The sequence below is a fragment of the Haliotis rufescens genome, unplaced genomic scaffold, assembly GCF_023055435.1.
Source record: "Haliotis rufescens isolate VD_foot unplaced genomic scaffold, xgHalRufe1.0.p SCAF_73, whole genome shotgun sequence".
NCBI lineage: Eukaryota > Metazoa > Mollusca > Gastropoda > Lepetellida > Haliotidae > Haliotis > Haliotis rufescens.
In genome coordinates this window covers 1,232,651-1,253,836 of record NW_025964365.1, presented here as the reverse complement: position 1 = coordinate 1,253,836, position 21,186 = coordinate 1,232,651, and the positions used below count along the sequence as shown (strand labels likewise).

At 40.5% G+C, this 21,186-nt stretch overlaps 2 protein-coding genes across 2 annotated transcripts; one reads left to right on the top strand and one right to left on the bottom strand.

The window, feature by feature from the left end:
- Positions 1-4,657: 4,657 nt before the first annotated feature.
- On the bottom strand, positions 4,658-10,934 carry LOC124119186 (breast cancer metastasis-suppressor 1-like protein-A). Its single transcript, XM_046481617.2, has 9 exons — positions 10,692-10,934; positions 10,121-10,211; positions 9,772-9,899; positions 9,339-9,418; positions 8,743-8,839; positions 8,236-8,328; positions 7,593-7,657; positions 7,192-7,228; positions 4,658-6,027 (listed from the first exon to the last, which is right to left on the bottom strand). Exons 1-9 carry the CDS (start codon positions 10,822-10,824, stop codon positions 6,023-6,025), a joined length of 729 nt encoding a protein of 242 aa, XP_046337573.1. The 5' UTR covers positions 10,825-10,934; the 3' UTR covers positions 4,658-6,022.
- A 614-nt stretch (positions 10,935-11,548) lies between these two features.
- On the top strand, positions 11,549-20,206 carry LOC124119188. The gene is made up of 4 exons (XM_046481619.2): positions 11,549-12,623; positions 14,171-16,962; positions 18,026-18,214; positions 19,084-20,206. Exons 1-4 carry the CDS (start codon positions 12,547-12,549, stop codon positions 19,557-19,559), a joined length of 3,534 nt encoding a protein of 1,177 aa, XP_046337575.2. The 5' UTR covers positions 11,549-12,546; the 3' UTR covers positions 19,560-20,206.
- The last annotated feature ends 980 nt before the right edge of the window (positions 20,207-21,186 follow it).

The following is a 21,186-nucleotide window of genomic DNA, read 5'->3' as shown; positions in this document are numbered from 1 at the left end:
GTGTGCTTCTTATCGGTAAAGACGCGAATCATATATGAATGAAATAATTTAAGTTAATATTCTTCGTGTTATATGTTATCAATAACTTTACAAAAAAGCAACATGATACCTTACACAACACGAGCCACCGGTACGACCTGTGAACCCACTAAGAAACAACACATCAAATATTACTAGAAGGCACAAGAAGTGTCCCAGTTAATTAAACTCATAGCAAATAAAATATGTTTAATATGGTGAGGCATTGTTGGACCAAAAACAACTTATTGATGTGTATGAAAAGTTGCAGATTAATGATCCGTCTCCTAACTATAAGAATGATAACAGTTAATAGAATGAGGTTTTCTTTTCAGAATTAAGAAATGTCTCATGCACCAAATCAAGAGGCAAGGAAACTGTGTTGGGCTGCTCGAGATGAGTACTGGACATGCCTAGAAAAGTCAAACGAAGATGTGTCAAAATGTCAAAAAAGTAGAAAGTTATTTGAAGAGGGCTGCTCAAGAACATGGGTCAGTGTTTACAAACAATGAAATTAGGGTACTTGTGTAACATTATTTTTCAATGCCTTTGTGGATAGAAAGTAACATGCAAGTTTGCATAGAAGTGTGTGTGAATGACATTGTTCTAAGCATGTAATGCAATAGTACATGTATAACTTTGCATGCATGAAGCCTAACTCTCTCAAGGTTACAGCTAAAACGTCATCGAGCAAAAACGGTGCTGATTGGTCAGGACGGAATCTAGCCCCAAACTCCTATTGCAAGGAGAAAACAGCACCTTATTTTTTAAAAGCAATAAATGAAATTAAACTCACAGCTTCACATGTAAACACAAATAGTTGTGAAATGTTAATTGCCTTAAACATGTTTACATTAGAAATAAGGCTCTACTCCAATTTACTCACCTACCGGGTAATATGATTGGGAGCGGCAACTAAAGTTATTGTGAAAACATACTTTTTGAAGTTTAAGTACTTTTACCTGGTGCTGAGATTGGTGTTATGACTGTTCCATATTTTGCTAGAACATACCTCCCACTCCCCATGTTACGCAACATAAAATAATAAAGGACCAGTCCCGTAGTTAATGAAACAAATTGCCAATTTCTCTTTCAGGTAAAATACTTCGACAGACGACGTGATTATCTACGTTATAAAGAGAAGATTGAAAAGGAAGGTTTTGAGCCAGCTAAGACAGCACAACCTAAGTGAATACATGCCCAAGAAAAAACTTTGACAAGAACTTGAATCTGAATGAGTGTATGTGGCAACTGAGCAGATGTGAATTGTGAAAGTTTTCTATATTGGGACATTTTGCTGCAGAAGTAGGAAAATAATGACTGAAGACAGCTTAGAAACATATCTATACAGTGATCCTTGTATACCGTCTTTCATATGCAAAACAATGCTTCATATTTGGTGTTAAATCCTTTTGTGAATTTAAACAGTATGTTAATATTGTATGGTAATAATGTTCCCTTATATGTTTGATGTTCTTTCAAACAACAGAGTAATGACTGGAATGTGAGTATTAATGGAGGCAAGAAGCTTATTCATTGTTGCATTCTCAGTTATATTTTACAAAATCCTTTTAATGTAAGTTTATCATAAAATGACCAGTATAGGTCAGCTTTAGGCTGAGTCCATAAACAGTGTTGTTAGCATCCATTCACAATGGCCCCAGTAATAAACGTGAGGATCAGCATCCCCCATCCATGTCTCAACACATACTTGTGACAAGAACAAGAGAAGATGTTTGTGTTGTGGTGAAACACTGTTATGATTATAGCATGTTTACAGTACGAGGTGATGCAAGTCACTGACACTTGTGATCTGATGCGTATACCTGTAAAGTGTTGATAATAAAGAGTTGTGTGTTTTAGTACCCTACTCTACTTTGTATGTATGACTAAATCCTCAGACTAGTGAAGATCCGGGGTAAAATAGATCCTCAGCAACCCATGCTTGCCATAAAAGGCGATTATGCTTGTTGTAAGAGGCAGCTAACGGGATCGGGTGGTCAGACTCGCTGACTTGTTTGATGCATGTCATTGTATCCTAGTTGCGTGGATCGATGCTCATGATGTCAATCACTGGATTGTCTGTTCTAGACTTGATTATTTACAAACTGCTGTCATATAGATGGAATATTGCTGAGTGCGGCTTTAAACAAGAAACACCAGGTGAATCTAGTCTGATATTGTGTAAAAAAATCTGATGAGTTTAAAGCTGTGCTAGGGAGGTGGTGTCCCCAAGTGGTGGAGGCATTCTCTTGTTGCAACAATCAAGGTCCTATTCCCACATGTGTCAAGCCTAATTGTGGTGTCTCCTGATTGGTTCAACTGTGTCATATGGCCCTGTGACGCAGGGGTAGCATTATCCAGATGGCTGTTTCAATGAATGCTTGTTCCACCCATGACGAACAAGTCTGGTTGTTGATGAAATATAGTGATAGCTAAAAAGACAGATTTTTTATTCATGCACCGATTGTCTTTAAATGTAATATCCAGTTATGTATGACTGTTTTATAATCTCATACCAACTTTGACTGGAGTAGGTCCGATAGTTTTTCAGATATTGTAGTAAACGTTGGTACCTTAAATTACCTTCCAGACTATATATGACTGATGACATATTGCACATGCTCAGAAGCCTTTAACCTATAATGGACTGGTATATCAACAATCAAACCTTATTGCATCTCCGAGGACTCTCAATGTACACCGTTTGCATCTGTTCACAATTTGTATGCGTATCATGCCATTTAACGTGTACTCTTATAAGTACAACAACAGACCAAATGAACTAAGAGGCACCAATTCCACCAAAAGGAGTCAGCAATACATGCATTATACATTCTTTTTACCATGGCCACTGTGGAAGAAGGTCCCAGCCATTGATCTACCTACAGGAAAATAGGTTCATTGTTATTAAAATGAACGTGTGCATTAGACGTCTGCAGTGCAAATTTCAAATAATACTTAATCCTTTACCGTTATGTAGGTTCACCAACAGTGTTGGTGTAACACCTACAAGTTTCATTTGTCTACCTTTAATACCTTTCAATATATTGGTTTCACAGGATATAAATGGTGTTTCACCCTTAACCTTTGACATGGGTAAAGGATCTGATGTAGAAGCTAAAGTGGACTGGAAAGCATTCTTTGGGCAAAATTTAGGGGTGCGTAGCTGGGACCATATACACAAAAATTCAGCTTAATGTCCTCTGAAATTTCAGAGATGTCGTTCATGCAGTAATATTTGATAAACAGGGATACCCAAAAAGTCGAAGCTGGGTCAAATATCAAAATCTGTCCTAAGAGAGTGTCCCATGTTATTCTGCATACTACATACCTATTGCGATTATAACTTCATAATGATCCATGCAGAAAATCGACAAAAAGTAGAATTTTATTTCCCCCATGATGGACATGTTTAAATTCAAGACTGGAATTCTGTGTGAGCACTTTTTAAGAAACACTTCCTGCCTAGTAGTTTCAAGGAGAGTGTCTGAAATGTAAGACGTCAATGTGCTGCGATGCAAGCTTGCTTGCCTTTAAGTCAGGTGAGCTAAAACTGCTTCCAGGAAATATGTTTCTAAATGCTACCATATTTTAGACAAGACAAAAAACTCAAGGAACATTAATCATGTTTATTTGTATTTTTTTAACAATGACAATCTGCCTACTATTTACAATCAGTAGCAACACATGGTTGAAGGGAACATGAAAACTCCCAAAGCACAAGAGTCCATGTTCACTGATAACATATTTTTCATATCAAGGGTATAAAAGTACACAATACCGCGAGGGACTCAGGAAGGAATCCAGGCCCTTCACAATTTGACAACACAGGTGGTGGTTGGGTCAAATTCAGCACAGGCAGAGTGAGTGAGTGAGTATGGTTTTACGCCGCTTTTAGCAATATTCCAGCAATATCACGGCGGGGGACACCAGAAATGGGCTTCACACATTGTACCCATGTCGGAAATCAAACCCAGGTCTTCGGCGTGACGAGCGAACGCTTTAACCACTGGGCTACCCGACTGCCCAGCACAGGCAGAGCTAACTGGATTTTACCAGCAAGGTGTTAACACGTATCAGTTTCATAGCACAATTTGAATCACCAGTTAGAAACTATCGTCAACCTCTCGATGCCATATGTCTTGTAAACAGGTCTACTCTCATATTATATAATACTTTGGTTAATTTCAACAAGTTCACAGTATATTATACCATAACAGGGATGGAAACTAACCAAGAACATCTACTAGCCACAATAGTGATAACACATAGCAATACCCCCCCCCAAAATGTTTGAAATTCTACTTGCTATTAATATATCTTGAACATTAACAAAACTGGTCTGGGCTAGTTGGATGGTGTTGATGTCAATCCCTGCATGTGTTTAAGAAGCATTTTAAAGTTAGTGAGTTGGGTTTAACACAGATTAATACCAACAAAAAATAGTATTCTAGCTTTATCAAGGCATGTCAACTATATGTTTTGTTTGTTTGTTTGTTTGTTGTTTAACGCTGCACTCAGCAATATTCCAGCTATATGACGGCAGTTCAACTTCATGTGGGAGGAAAGTCAAAAGTGATGCAGGTCTCAGACGTTTACCACTTTGGTGAAACCCACGGGCACAGGTATTGTGCTGACAAACCTATAAACATAATCGGGGCGAACTGAGATTCGAACCCACAACCACAGGATCCTGACAGACCCAAGGGATGCAACTCTGCACAGCAAATTGTGGTGTCTTAGACGACTGGGCCACCCATTCCCCGGCATTTTAAAAGCTGTGGTATCAATATTAAGACAGTTTAGGGATTTCAACCGCTGTCTTAATATATAACACCAACAAACTCAAACAGAATGAAGTTATGGAGGTCACACATCCAGAAAGCTTGACAAAATTAACTCTCCTAAATTGTAACTTCTCCATTGTACAGATTTGCAGCTAGCAATGTCATGGAAGGATCAACTGGGGTGAACATCAAGTAAGTTTTGTTTGTTGTTTAACGCCGCACTTGGCAATATTCCAGCTATATGACGGCGGTCTGTAAATAATCGTGTCTGGACCAGACAATCCAGTGATTGACATCATGAGCATCGATCCACGCAAATGGGATACGATGACATGCATAAATTAAGTCAGCGAGTCTGACCACCTAATCCTGTTACTCGCCTCTTACGACAAGCATATGAGTTGGGTTAATTAATGCCACTTTTGAACAGTATTTCAGTTATATCATGGCTGCCAGCTTAACATGGGAGGAAAGATTAAAGTGATGCAGGTCTTGGGACATTTTGGTTGAACCCATGTGTATGGCGCCGACAAACCAAGGATAATAATGAGACAAATTTTGAGGTTTCAAACCCGCGATTGGATCCTGGAAGGGATGTAATTGACTTTCAATTGGTGATCTGTGTCACTCTTAACATCAAGAGACTTGAGCACAATACATGCATTTATTCCGTGCCGGAGATTCATACATCACACCCTAACTGTAGCATGTTTCCTGGCTAAGTTTGATCAGCTTGGTTACCTTAACACCACATGCGGTATAGAGCAATGCTGTAAGAGTTCAGTCTCAAAATGTGCACACACTTGCTGTGGGTGTAGGTGTCCGGGGAACATGTTCAGCAGTCCATGACGATGGTCCACACTAATCGGTGATGCATCACCGCAGATACGAAACAATAACAACAGAGGTTGAGTTTGCAGGTTCAAACAACTTGCCAAGGATAGACTGGTGAGCTGAACACAGAATCACATTTAACTGGGAAGAGTTCTGCAGAACTCTATTGTCAACAATTCGGGTGTACATTTGCATGCTATGTCACAACCTCTTGGCAACCCTGTCCTTCACAACACTTCTGTTTCCATAGTGATCTGGTGGCCATCTTGGATTGGGTGATCAATCACAATGGCCGACTCCCGAAAATAGTATTTTTTCAGCTTGTTGCTGTATGTTGATGGCTGTCAAACAACTTTCTTCTGTTTGACAGCGGCTGATTGTCATACTGAAACAAAGACATTGTTGTCAGTCAGGTTTAGTCACTAAACACTAACAATGAGTGAGAGAGTTGGGCTTAACGATGCTTTTAACAGTAATATCGCAGCATGTCAGCTTAATGTGGGAGGAAAGCCCAAAGTGATGCAGGTTTCAGACGTTTACCACTTTGGTGAAACAAACAAGCACAGGTATGGTGCTGACAAACTTAGAAACATAATCTGGGCGAACTGGGATTTGAACCCACAATCATAGGTTTCTGGCGTGTCCAAGGGGCGCAACTCTGCACAGCGAATCGCGAAGCCTTAGACGACTGGGCCCCCGAACACTAACCTCCAGGAGAATAACAGACAAGGTGATTAAAAGCTTCATGTTGAATTGAGGATACTTATCAGTAGAAAGAAAAACTGAGCAACACTTCAATGAATTTAGGCATGAGTGAGTGAGTATGGTTTTATGCTCTTAGCAACATTCCAGCAATATCACAGCTGGGGACACCAGAAATGGGCTTCACACATTGTACCCACGTTGGGAATCAAACCTGGGTTTTGGGTGTGACAACCAAAACGCTATAACTACTAGGCCACCCCACCCAATTAGCACAGTCTTAATTGTTTACATTTGGAGCTGATTGTTTTCTTTCAAGATAAAGAAATCAGATTTGCTGGCCTGAAAGCTACACTTACTTGTACTGAGAACTAAGACACCTCAACCCTGATCAGAAAGTTCCCCAAAAGCTACCTCCTATGGCAGTGTCCTCCGATCTTAGCACAGAGATGTTGCATACCAAAAGGATGTATTTACAGAGAAAAAGTCCTTCTTGATATTACTGGTAATCAGATGGTTGGTTGGTTTGTTGTTGAAGGCCGCACTCAGCAATATTCCAATATTGCATCAACCAAGTCAGCGAGCCTGACCACTCGATCCCGTTAGTCGCCTTTTACGACAAGCAGAGTCACCTTTTACGGCAAGCATGGGTTGCTGAAGACCTATCCTACCCCGGAATCTTCACGGGTCTCTGGTAATCAGAGGAAGGGAAGAGACAACAAGCAAATGAAGAATTGGACCCTAATCTCTTATCTTAGTGAAGGTTACCATGGTTACTACAACCAGAAGAAAGTTGGTTTGGAAAACAAAATCATCAGTAGAAAACGGTACAATAAAGGGAACTCACATTCTGGTTTGCGCTTTTGACTTTGCTGCTTGAGGGCCTGCAAAGACAACAAAAGACAACATTAAACGGGGGACACATCAGAAAAAATGGCACAATACATAGACCATGATATGTATCGTGATACACATAATTATGCCAAATCGCATGGAAACTTCTTGACGATAAAAATTTCAGAGCAGGTTCAAAAAGGTAAAGCTAGCTGTAGACACAAATTCATGGCTACTTTTAGTGGTGAACTTGAAAAAGACTTTTTACAACATTTTGCAATATTTGATTTACAAACATGCTGGATTAGCGAACCCAGGCCTTCGGAGTGATGAGTGAACGCTTAACCACAAGACTACCCATATCACCAGGGCTGACGGATACTGTAGAAAAAGCTTTGGACTAAGTGCACATACCTTCTTGATAGCTGTCCAGTCTTCTATGACTTCTAGCTCCTTCAACATGTAGACAATATATGGACGTACAGACAGTTAAGGTTGCAACCAATAATCTCATAGTTACCTTGTTTCCATAGAATGCCAAAGGCACCTTATTAACACAAACTGAAAATTTAATCTAAGTTTCACAAAGATATTGTTGTGGTATAACTTTTAAAATACACTTATAAAAGCAATATTAAAATAAATATATACAAAACAATCTGATCATGCATACGCTGAAGTTGACTGAAACATTAGATACTATATAAACATAAGCGAATTGTAGTGTAACCATGGAGTGTTATTGCTATTGACCTACTTAGGACCACATGACCCCTCCAAGCCCTATTGGATGCCTAAGTTAGTTATGCCATGGAAATTACCTAATTTTTCAGTGGTACTTGACCATGTTGCCATCAGAAGTAAATATATTATGACATTTTGAAATAATGTTAAAGTCCATGAAAAATGTCAAGCGGATCCACCAGACTACCGGTAGTCAAATTTTTTAAAGCTGTGTGATGGTCTAATTAGTCTCTGACATATGAAACGAAACTTGTGGTTAGAGATATAATCGTCAGCATCACTACATATGTGAAAATGACAGTGTAAAGGATATCAGAAATGGTGACAGGCTTTCTCCTTCTGTCTGGGTTGAAAGGGTCTGTTGGTTTTTTCTTCTTTTTCTGACTCTGAGATTCATTCCATAAATCTACAAAGGAAACTGATAAATGTGAAAATGGTTACATAAATACAGGGATGAAAGTTAAGGATAACTGGTTCTCACACATCCAATGGAATGAGACTAAAGTATTTAACTTCTGACATATTTCTCCAGAAGGAAGAAAATGGTTTTGTTTCTCAAATGCAGGAAAATCGATAACAGTGAATAAGTGTGTGTGTCCTTGCATGCAGTCAGACATAAATGGTAACTAGGAGATAACATTGTCTGTGTGAGTATTGAAACTGGCTTTCGACGTATACTCGTGTAAAACAAAAGCTGCCACGTAAGTGAAACACATATAAATGCTTTCATGGCAAAGCAGTCTTGCTTCTACAGGCTGTGATGCTGCCTACAAAACCAGCCTTATAATGTGTAAGTTTCTCTAGTTGTGAAGCCACATACCTGAGGAAATGTCAATGTTATTCCTATCCTCTTCTAAACGACGGATTTTCTCTTCAAGCTCTTGCTTCACAGTATCATACAAGATTATCTTCTCACTCTGAAATACACAAGAACAACCACTCAATCAACTGGGACAAATGTACAATATGGTTCACGGTATTATAAAATTAATGGCATACATGTACATGAGTACCTGTCTCAAAGTCAAAGGACACTACACATGGCAATATGAGTGAGTTGGGCTTAACGCCACTTTGAACGGTATTCCACACTATAGCACATGTCAGCTTAATGTGGGGGAAAGTCTGAGGTGATGCAGGTCCTAGAGGTTTACCACTTTGGTGAAGCCCACAAGCAAGGGTATGGTGCTGACAAGCCTGGAAACATGATCTGGGTGAGCCAGGATTTGAACCCATGATCACAGATTTCTGTTTGCCCAAGGGACACAACTCAGCATAAATATTGGCGCTTAGTCGGCTGGGCTAAAGTGACCCCCCCAATATGTTAAGACTGAAAACATACAAAACAGTCCATTGAACAGACTACACACTGGCATATCATTCAATACACAACACCAGTTTGCATGAAAAAATTACCTCCATGTTCTGATATGATGACAGCTCCTCACTTTCAAATCTATTCTTAATACAAGCTATCCGCAATTCTCGAAGAATTCCTGAAACAATGAGAATCTATGTTTTTTAACATGTTCTTTACCAAAACAACTCAAACAAGTATCTTCACATGACATACAGATGCACCATGAAACATAAGCATCACAAATAGACATGATTTGGTTTTACACAAGATTTTCTCATTTTAATAGCCAATAATGTGATTATGTATACCGAAATGTAAATGTATTTTGTCACACAAGCTATTTGTTTGATACTTAGTAAACATGTCAAAGCTTAATAATGCCACTTGTATAAGTTGTATTGTTGTTGGCTATTTGATATTCATACATTAGAGATGATTATGGAGTAGATGTATTATACCATCAATTGAAACAAAGGGAATCTGTCTCACCTGCCACCTGTGTGCGAATCCTCATGTTATCCTGTAACTGAGCCAGTGGGTTTAAGTATTCTATTGCTTTTCCTGCCTTCACCTCCTCTAACTTTTCTGATACTTGTGCACTCCTCTCTCTGTACAGTCTGAAAACACGGAGAAGGCAAACGTTAACTCTATCATATAATGATGAAACCACTTCCTATCAATCAAGGGGCCAAATTAATGGTTAAATTCCATATCCATCCATTAAATGATATCCTTCGAAACCCATTTCCCCCTTAATTATCATGTTTGTGAGCACAGAGAGTTCTACAGGTATATTACCAGTTCTACCATACAGTTCAAGAAATTAATCAAAACTTACTGTTCTTTTAATTCACTGAACTGTCTTTCCAGTTCAGTCATATCATCAAGGCATTCATTTCTCCGTCGCTCGCTCTCCTCCTCATCAAGATCTACAAAAACGACACCAAAGGGTATAAAATTATTCACATTGTATTTATACACAGGATTCAATTTCTAAGGAAAGTTGCTTATTTGTCGGTGGGTGGTTTGACAGCCTGCCATGATATTTTTCATTGGATCGTTGCGATGCTTATACTATAACTGTCACTCCATGCGGTTTATTGCCAAAATGTAAGGGTTCATCAAATACTATCACACTTGACGAAACAAAGATTCTTCGCCAGTCCTACAGCGACAATATGATCTCAGGAACAGTACATCGTACACGGGATAAATATTTTCAAATTGTGAATCCCGATTTCGAAACTAGAAATATGACATTTATAAGTTACTAATAATATTCATTCAAAGTTTTTTCTGTCAAAATTCCTAGCGCCGCTTTCGAGAAAATACACAATAAACATAAAAGACCACTAGTGCGAGTAACTGTACACATATTTTCACAGTACTTGTGACATTCGTGTCATTACCCGAGGTATCTTCGTCTTCCCCCTCCGATGTTGCCGATCCCGTTTCATCGTCGGACGATTTGTCGCTGTCCCCCGGATCGTGGTCCATTTCTTCTTCCTCCGTCTCCCCGCGGTCGTTTTCTATCAGTGGCATGCCAAAGGCAATTATTGGGCAGTTCTTATTACTTCACCTTTCCCTGAAGAATTGTGATATTTGAAAACATAAACAAGCACCTGCCGCCAGATGCACGCGACGCACAGACGGAACTGTACACTGCGCATGCCTAGAGGAAATCCCAGGGAAAATCCCTTTGAATGCTATTTTTAGATTCACAGCCGTGGAACACGATGCGTGGCATATACGAGGATGAAGTGTTTGTGTACTTATATTTTCTTGCGCGCAAATTAGTCTGTCTGCATTTGTAGCTGTTTGTTTTAAATACAAAACATGGTACATTTTTCATTTTTAACGAACACATATTACAGTGATATTCCAAACATGAAACTGTCTTTGAATTTTGAGATAATAAATTGAATACTAGTATTCAAGATAATATATTGAATTTAGATTCTAAGTTGCAATTTTAAGAAGGCATTTTAAAAAAAATCAAACTTCAAATTAGTATTTAACTTTAACTTCATCACGACAATTCAGTTTTTATAATATAATTTGAACTTACAAGAGTACATATAATGAACAGAAATTCCTCATCAGGTTAATAGACTTGAGTGGAATGTATCATTCGTGAAGCTATATAACATATCACCATTATATCACTCGGTGTGTTTCACCCGTACCCGGATATCACCCGTTTGGGTGTACAAGCTGAATTAAGCCCGACGCGTCCCGTTATCTGAAACTATAGGAAACACTACTGATCACTGTCACTCCCGCGTCCTGTTTCTACCCACCCTGTGTTATCCGAGGTGAACACGCCATATCGACCCGTCTCCTCAGTGAACACTCGATAAGCCAGACTGTACGTATACCCTGGCGTCTCCCGCCCTGTATGTACTGACTGGATGATCGACAGTTCACAGCTTGGAAATATGATTTAATTTCCTGTTTTCTTACACGCACACACTGTTTCGATTACGGCGTGATTCCATTGCATATAATTGTTAGTTTAATTTGAGATTTCATGATCAATTATCCTGCAAGAATGACTATTGTTACTATATCCTGGTTTCGTTGATCACGGGTATGATAAATACACACAACGGTTAGTGGTGTTATTGCAGCTCCGCCGTTCTCTGTAAATTTTGCCGCTTTTGAATTTTATCTGATTAATCTAAACGCCTAGTGTTAAAACACAGCTCGACGTGCACAGACCCGTTGTACGACTGCTGCCGCGCAGAATTGTTGTGTATTTCTCGCAAGGACTTGTACATGTATCGTCACTGTGTCTTCCAACATCGTTGTAGACTAAGTCACGAGTCACATATGAAATATTAATGATGAAATGATGCGAAATTCCAGCATCAATAATCAAGCGTTTCATGCTGGTGTTATGAGTGAGGAGCTGGGATCGATGATTGATGCTGCGTGTGTACAGTGCATGGCTGCTACGTAGACTATTCCAATGGACAAGCTGTTGCTACCCGGTCAATGGGAATGTTAAGACACACGGCAGGAATGACGTAGCGAGCAACGTCACCAGCAGCGGTATGAAACACAGGAACCCCCGCCACGTTGTAGACAGGAGCTATAAATAGTAAGGGATATATCCCTGTCATATTCGACACCATTCCACTCGACTAATGTTATTTGAAGTTGCAGTATTTCAACTGCCTATCAAATCAAATTACAAGGATCCCTGTGTTTCCGAGATATCGTTCTACCTATTTGGTGTTGTAAATACTGCCTGTGCCGGAGATGGGGGTTTCAAGGATTACACCTGTGCACGTGGCTACCTGGGTGTTCATTGTCACCGTTGTCAGCGGAGTTGAAAGGTGAGTTCAGAGTCCTAATATAATCTACTCTATGTTTAAAGCAGACAAAACATTAAATCCATTTATATGAAATCTAGATTCAAATTTAAGAATACCCAAAATGAAATTCTAATACAACTGACAATAAACACATGTATCCCCGAGGTCTCTGCTATGTTTAAGATCTATACTGTTTATAAGGCATAGCCATTAAGACAGACACATTACTGCTTTTAAAGAGACCGAGACAAGAGGCTATTATGCGTACGTTGAAAAATCAATAAAATATTGTTTTTAGTTTACAAACTATAAAGGGAAATTGATTTCTCAGTTTGGAACAATGTACTATATTTTAGAGAGACAATGTACATTGTACACGTGTATGAAATTGTTATATGATGAAATAATTACACATTTATTACTCTGTACTAGGTTACGTATAACTGTATGCCAGGCTTAAAGTCAAGTAACACTGATATAACATGCTTGTGAACACGTGCATTCTTGTATAGAGCAGTTGAGGATCTTAATGTCAAATGTATAATGCTAAAGCTCGGGCTAATTGGCACAACAATTACTTCACGCTGTTTTGTTGACATATAATAAAGTTCCAACCAGTCGGGATATGGTTTAAAGGGGGAATGGCCTATAGCCAAATTAGCATTACCAGCAATTTTGATGCACCTACTTATAAAACCCACTATGTCCGCTAACATTATGAAGATGAAACTATCCATTTAGAATGTTTCCAGACTATATATCAGATTCACACAGGGGTACAGGGCGAGGAATATATAAATATACTCTCTCTCTCTCTCTCTCTCTCTCTCTCTCTCTCTCTCTCTCTCTATATATATATATATATATAGCGTGTTAGGTACCGTCTCGGTGAATGATAAGCCGATCTGTATATATCGCTGGTTTTGAGATGGCCAGATAAACTGTTATTTTGGCCGTAGCCTGGCGTACCCTGGCTAACACGTACATGTATTTATAAATATTGTGTGATATATATGCCTGGATCTCTGAACAGGCGAAATTTTATTGTCGCACGTATACTTGATCTATAACAGAAACTCGGCTCAGTCTGCACAGATTTGTACTGTATATAACATATATATCACTGGAACCGCCGTCATATAGCTGAAATATTACTGAGTGCGGCGTTAAACAAAACAATTTTTTTTGGAAATTACACTGTAGGTGGTGTAGATCTATACAAATGTACTGATATATCTTCACGTGGTATTATCCATTGCTTGTAGCTTATTCATTGATGAAACGTAAATACTACGTTATTAAAGTGGGATATGGATTACAAAATAATGGAAAGTTAATACTTGTCATTTGTAAGAACTCGTACTTCCAACCATGCGGCCGATTACTCCACCCGTATTCGCCAACATGAGTAGTTGGGAACATATCGATAGTATCCTAGTCCGGTATTATCATATAACACAGTGAACGATGAGCCTACATCATTACGTTGTTGTTCACCAAGACCAGACACTTATTCATTTTCTGAAACCAGCATTGAAGCACCACTTTACATTTTCACTTATTTCCAGCGAGAAGAAGTACTGTGACGTCAGGTTGTGGTATCTGGACCTGGTGACAGATGGACCTCTAGCTGGGCAGCTGTCAGAAGAAAGAGTTGTTCTCAAAGCAAAGATCGAAAAAATGATGGAGAAATACAAAGCTGTTGGACGATCAGACGGCAAGGTGGAGTGTCGCATACTTGCATTGTACGAGGAATTACTACGAGCAGACGACAAACCAACAGAAACACCTGGCGGGGAGAAAGAGAGTACCGATTCCGTAGATGAACCAGAAAAGGTCAAGGACAGAAAAGACAACGCGAGCCCTCAGCAAAAACAACAAACGGACTCAGAACAGAAGGAAACAGATAAAGATAAGCCTAGTTCTCTAGAAGATGATACCGATCTTGATGAAACAGAGTTTGGTGATGAAACTGAGGGAGAAACTGAAGCACAATCGGATGCTGCTGCTTCCCCTTCAGGTACTGCCTCTGAGAGTGTACAGGAGCAGGAAACAGCCGGTATTTCAAAACAAGAAACCAAGACTGGCCACAAACAGGAAGACGAGCCTGTCAAATCCGAAGAGGAACCCAAGTCAGATTCTAAGGTGGACGCAAGTCAAGAGACGACAAGTAGTTCCAGCAAGAAGACACGAATGGTTGAGGAATTTGTATTTGATCCTCTCCGGGGATATGTCAAAGTAATGAAAGAAGTTGATATTGTTGACGAAGACGAAAAAGACAAGAAAAAAGGACCAGAATCGGATAAATCTGTCAAATCAGGTGCTGAAGCAACACCACCTATCGAAACAAAGAAGACTCTACCCGAGACAGAGACACTATCAAAAGAGAAGGAAAATATACAGGAAAAAGATGTAACAGAAAAGAAGACTGTGAGCAAAGAACAAACAGTCATACTGCAAACTTCAAAAGAAAAGACGAAATCTGAACCGAAAGTACCCCAAACATTGACATCATTACAAAGAATACAAAATGCTTGTTTATACCGACATAAATGTGCAGTGTATTGTTACTATGGCTTTTCCAATCGCAAGTGTCTTGAGCATTATCCGGATATAGAATATAAAGTAGTTCCAGAAATCCAAACAGAACATTTGATACGTGAGACAATTAGCGAGAGCTCCAAAGATGAGACGGCTGGTGACAATGCTAAAAATATGTTGTCAGTAACCGAAATGTTAAAGAAAAAGGAATTAAGCCAACAAGAATCAAAGGTTGTTCCAGGAGCAAATCTTGACAAACCAAATTCCCCTGAACTTGGGTTGGGAAACAGTAAACCAACGGAAGTTGTCGACATGGCTCAGACAAAAGAAAGTAGCAGCACAGAGACAAATGAAGCAAAGACAAAATCCGAGGATAAAAATGATTCAACAAAGAAACAAAACCAAGACGGAGCAGATGAAGGATCTACAAGATATCCACAAGGGTTCCGGGACTTCACAGAGGATCTGCATAGGTTTGAGAGACAGTTTCAAGAACGAGCTTCAGAATATGCAAGTAAGATCCAAAGTTTGGAGATCATGATCATGAAGCTGGAGAACCAGTTACTGGGTGAGACAATCAACAAGCAGAATGACAGCAACGTCTTGTCCAGGCTCGAGAATCAGATATTGAGACTCGAGAACGACCTGTTGAAGCTTAACCACAACTATGTCACTTTGAAAGAAGAAAACGACATCATAAAAGCTCGCCAAGGGAAATATCTCAAATTGGGACATGACAAAGGTGACCCAAACCAACCATCTCTGACTGACAACAGCACGAAACATTACGAGCTGATCACACAACAGCAAAGCAAGATATCAGAGCTGTCGACCATTTTGAAGAACCACTCCATCCTGTTCAACCAGCTTCAGAGCAAATCACAACATCTTGAAGAACAGAATCAGATGTTGTATCAAATCGTCATGAACCAAACAGCTCTCATCTCTAGTATCATGAAGAAGATGCAGGACTTGTCCGAGGAGAGTTTGAAGCACCGCCATGAGACCCAGGAACTCAAGACTAAACTGGAGATCAAAGCCAACTCAGACAGAATCTTGGAGCGATTGGACAATCTTGTATCTGGAACACCTGCCATCTCGAAAAGCGTTGTAGACGATGGTAAACCGGAAGAGAAGGTTATTACAAAGACTCTACGAAGTTTCTTTCCCAAATCCCCTGATGCTATAGTAGAGAAGCGTCCTTGGTCGTGTGGTGGTATTAATAGCTCTCGTTTTTGTGTGATGTATTCCTTAGTCGTATCCCCATGCCCACCGTTCTCGACTGTCTATTGGGAGAAGTGTCCATACTTTCTAAAAGACATTTCGAAAATTAAAACAAATGGCGAAAGTAAATCCTCTGAGGTCACTGCTTCTGAGCCTGACAACAAGGAAGATGCCGAGGAAGGTTTTCAGACCAGCCATCTTCCGGTCAACGAGGAGAAGGAAAGTAAGGATGATATTTTAACGAAGGAATCACAAAGTGATGAAACCAAGACGGCTACTAAGGGCAGTGTAGGCGACAGCAGTTCACATGATACGCAGGAGAAGGAATCTTCCAAGGCAGAGACTGATTCAACAAAACAAACAAATGATGTCACTTCCCCACAACCTTCTGACCAAGCACCTGCTCCTGAACCAAGAAGTGATGACGCCAAGATGGCTGCTGCAGGTGGCAGCAGTTCAGATACGCAGAAGGAATCGTCTAAGGATGAGGGGGATTCAACGAAACAAACAAATGATGCCACATCACCACCCGCTGCTGCTCCCGAGGAGAGGAAGATTCTCTACCCACACGACGGAGACACACCGAAACCTCGAGGTTGGTACTAGTTTGTATTAATCCAGACATAACTATCAAAATTCTCGCCATCGTGTTTGATGCAACGATGCGACCACGTACATGTAAATGCGAGTTATTGCTTCAGCTGTTGCTCTCGTTATAAATCAATCGTTGGCATCAAATAATGGTGACACATGTTCTTTCAGATAAATCTGTTCCATTCAAATCAATAGGCTTGCTCAAATTCATGTTGACACAGAGAAACACTACTGAATTTCACATGTTAAAAATTAAGTGATGTTGCGGAAACATCAGCCAAGAAAGATTGTGTGTGGACAAATCCACGATTTCAGCAATAATGAAAAATAAACCAGCAGTGCTCCCTGTACAGCCGTCGCAGCCTTTGTTCTTTATATCGAACAAAGCACAAAGTCATTTTCAATCAAGATGTTTTTTGCCAGTTTAATATGTGTCATGAATTATTATTATTAAAATCTTGACCGGCTTTTCTCTTACATTGACAACTTATGTATATTATGTTCACTGCCCCTGTCCCTTGGCTTAATTTATGCTAATCCTATCATGTGTTAAACTACTGTTGACTTAATTCATGCTGCCAAGTTAACTTTTTTAACTGCCCCTCTAGATTTCGCTTATCTATTCTAAGCTGATTTTTTCGTTTACCGAAGTTTCTTATGTAACCATGTTCAGCATCGGTGACTGCCAATCAATTCATTTGGTGCATGCTAACCCATGTAAAGTCTACCTCTGTATTTAGTTTTTCCACGTTGACACTTAACCGGGTCTACCACTCATCTGTATATAGCTTATCTGAGCTTACCCAGTTAACCGTGTAACGTGTTCCTCTGTATTTGGCTGAAATATGCTGAGCATGTTAACTGTCATAACTGTACCCCGACTTGATTGCATTTAGCTGCGGAAGGTTGCTGGTTCGATCTCCTGGCCGCGCCACTCAAAGACTAAAAGGACTGATCCACGCTGAGGCTGTTAACCGTCTTAATTAATTGCCCCACCCCCCTTTATCTGACCGCTCCATGCTGAGGCTGTTAACTGTCTTAAGTGCCCCTCTGTTCTCCCCCAGACTGCTACGAGTACTACGAGGACGGCCACACCCGGAACGGCATGTACAAGATTCACCTGGTGGGTCTGGAGAAGAACCTCCCTGTGTACTGTGACATGAGGGGCGGAGGTTGGACCATCGTCCTCAAGCGCTCCAGCGGGGGCATCGACTTCAACAGGGAGTGGTCTGACTACCAGAAGGGCTTCGGGGGTATATATGACTTCGTTGTCTCAAATGGTTCTGTATCTTCGTAACAGATCGTCTTGTGATTTTGCCTACACTTAGACATGTTTAGCCTTGATCCACCCATTATGGAAATCCGCATGGCACAAATGCTCTTCAAATGCGTTTCGCGAACACTGATTTTCAGTGGTCCATTCATATCATTTTCACCTCTATTGTTGCCTAACGCCTGATTAAACATTATTCTCGACCCTTGAAGATCCGGGGTAGAATAGATCTTCAGCAACCCATGCTTGCCGTAACAGGCGACTATGCTTGTTGTAAGAGGCGTAATGGGATCGGGTGGTCAGGCTCGCTGACTTGGTTGATGCATGTCATCTTATCCCAATTGTGTGGATCGATGCTCATGATGTCAATCACTGGATTGTCTGGTCCAGATTCGAATATTTATAGCTCGTCGTCACATAGCTGGAATATTGCTGAGTGCGGCGTTAAACAACAAACAAAAAATGTTATTCTCTGGCGTTAACGTTTCATTTTTTCATGTGGGGGGGGGGGGGGGGGGGGGGCTCGGCACTCGTCTAAGGCGCCGCGATTCGCTGTGCAGAGTTGCGTCCCTTGGGCACGCCAGAAACCTATGATTGTGGGTTCGAATCCCGGTTCGCTCCGATTATGTTTCTAGGTTTGTCAGCACCATACCCGTGCTCGTGGGTTTCACCGAAGTGGTAAACGTCTGAGACCTGCATCGGGCTTTCCTCCCACATTAAGCTGACACGCCGTGATATAACTGGAGTACTGTTAAAAGCGGTGTTAAACCCAACTCACTCACTCACTCATCTGGGCCAAGAGTCGTCGATGTAATTGTGTGTAAGGTCTCTTTGTGTTACTGGCTACAGGTTTGTACGCAGACCACTGGATTGGTAACGACAACCTCCACTACTTCACGAACCAGAAGAACTATCGCCTGCGGGTGGACCTCAGCGACTTCCATTGGGAGAGTCGGTACGCGGAATACGACACCTTCTGGACAGACGACGAAGATGAGGGATACCGGCTCCACATCGGAGGTTATAGTGGCACCGCCGGGGACAGCTTCCTAAAGCACAACAACATGAAGTTCAGCACCAAGGACGTCGACAACGACCTCGTCAACAAAGAGTTGAAAGCCTACGACCACAACTGCGCTAAACGGTTCCACAGTGGATGGTGGTACTACAAATGTTACATGACTAATCTCACCGGACGCTATTACAAGAAGGGGGTAGTTCCTGACAAACAGTTTGATGGTGTTTCGTGGAAAACGTGGAAAGGTCCATCGGAGTCATTAAAAGAAGCAGTGATGAAGATTAGACCTTTTGGAGTGACAGACTAGAGTTGTGTAGTGGTTAGTGTGCAATAAACGATTATGTCGTGCAAATGGATCCCTCCTGGGTATTTAAACGAATATCACCACACAGTCATCTTGGCATCATAAATGTACATATTCAAAGAAAAACTCATCATATGACACATTTTTAAAGCAAATTCCATGTGTTATCTAAAATGTGATTCGAACAAATATCAGCTTTTCTTGCTGTAATCCTTTGCTTGTTCGTCTGTTCCATTCCATTCTTCGTAAAATCCGTTGATTCTACGGACAAAATGTCCATTATTTATTCTATATGTTGTTAACTATTCATAACTCTATTTCATGTGAACAGTTTTTGTTACCAAGAATTTGATCTGCTGCCAGTCTAAAAAAACCTGTATCACGTTCTCTAAAACATCAACGATGGGCATTGATACGAATGTCAGTGTTTAAACTGTTTTGTATAAGATGATATTGTAACGTTTTCTTCAAAATGTCTTGCAAACTAGGCATTCAACTTCTTCTCTAGCTGCTTTGAAATCCGGCGGGACGGATGGCCCAGTCGTCTAGGGCACCGCTAATTGATGCGCAGAGTTGTGTCCCTTGGGCACGACAGAAACCCATAATAGTGGGTTCGAATCCCGGTTCGCCCCGAATATGTTTCTATGTTTGTCAGCTTCATACCCGTACTCGTGGGTTTCACAAAAGTGGTAAACGTCTGAGACCCGCATCACTTCGCACTTCCCTCCCACATTAAGCTGTGATATACTGTTCAAAGCGGCATTAAACCCAACTCACTCACTGATATGTCATTCCGAGAAACAAATAATTTTTTATAGGTTTATATCTGTGTATTTCAACTGCTTCCGTACCTCTGCGGTCAACAGCGGCTATAACAATGTCTGGCACAGCAGAACTTCGCGATTACTAATCTCCCAGGTGCCGTGGTCCTAGTACTGTTAAACCTTTTTCATTGCTTCGATCGGTGATTTATTTTGTTTTGTGTTCTGTTGAACACCACACTAAGCAGTTGCCCCCCTGGATTTTTTATAGAAAACATTTTTCCTTGTGAAAGTTAACTTGAATAAGAAATGAATAATCTTATTTGCCCCCCCCCCCCCTATTATTCGTCCTTAACTACAGCCTTGCCTATCGTCTGTAAAGCATTAAGAACAAGGCAACTATAGATGTCGTCTGCTAGTTTCTGCTACAGTGTTGCTCGCCGGACAGCTGGAAGTCTGGGCAGATGCTAAAATGTTCCCCCTTTTGATGAACATAAATCTACCAGATATCGTAGTCCTAAAATGGTCCCCCCTTTGATGGAATTACCAGATATCGGTTGTCTTAAAATGTTGCATCTTTCGATGGGACATAAATCTATTAGGGATCTGCAAATGTGCAAGCATGAGAGCAAACATAGTACCACAACGAACGTGAAATGAAGCCGTAACTGGGAGATTGAAGGGTCAGAGAGAGCATGTATTATTCATCCCCACGTATTTTTGTGTGAAAAGACTTAATTTCGAGGTACATGTATTTGACACCCCATTGTAACCAATCAGAATGATGCATTCTTCAATGTCATGGTAGAAAAAGTTAATATGAGAGAGAGAGAGAGAGAGAGAGAGAAAGAGAGAGAGAGAGAGAGATC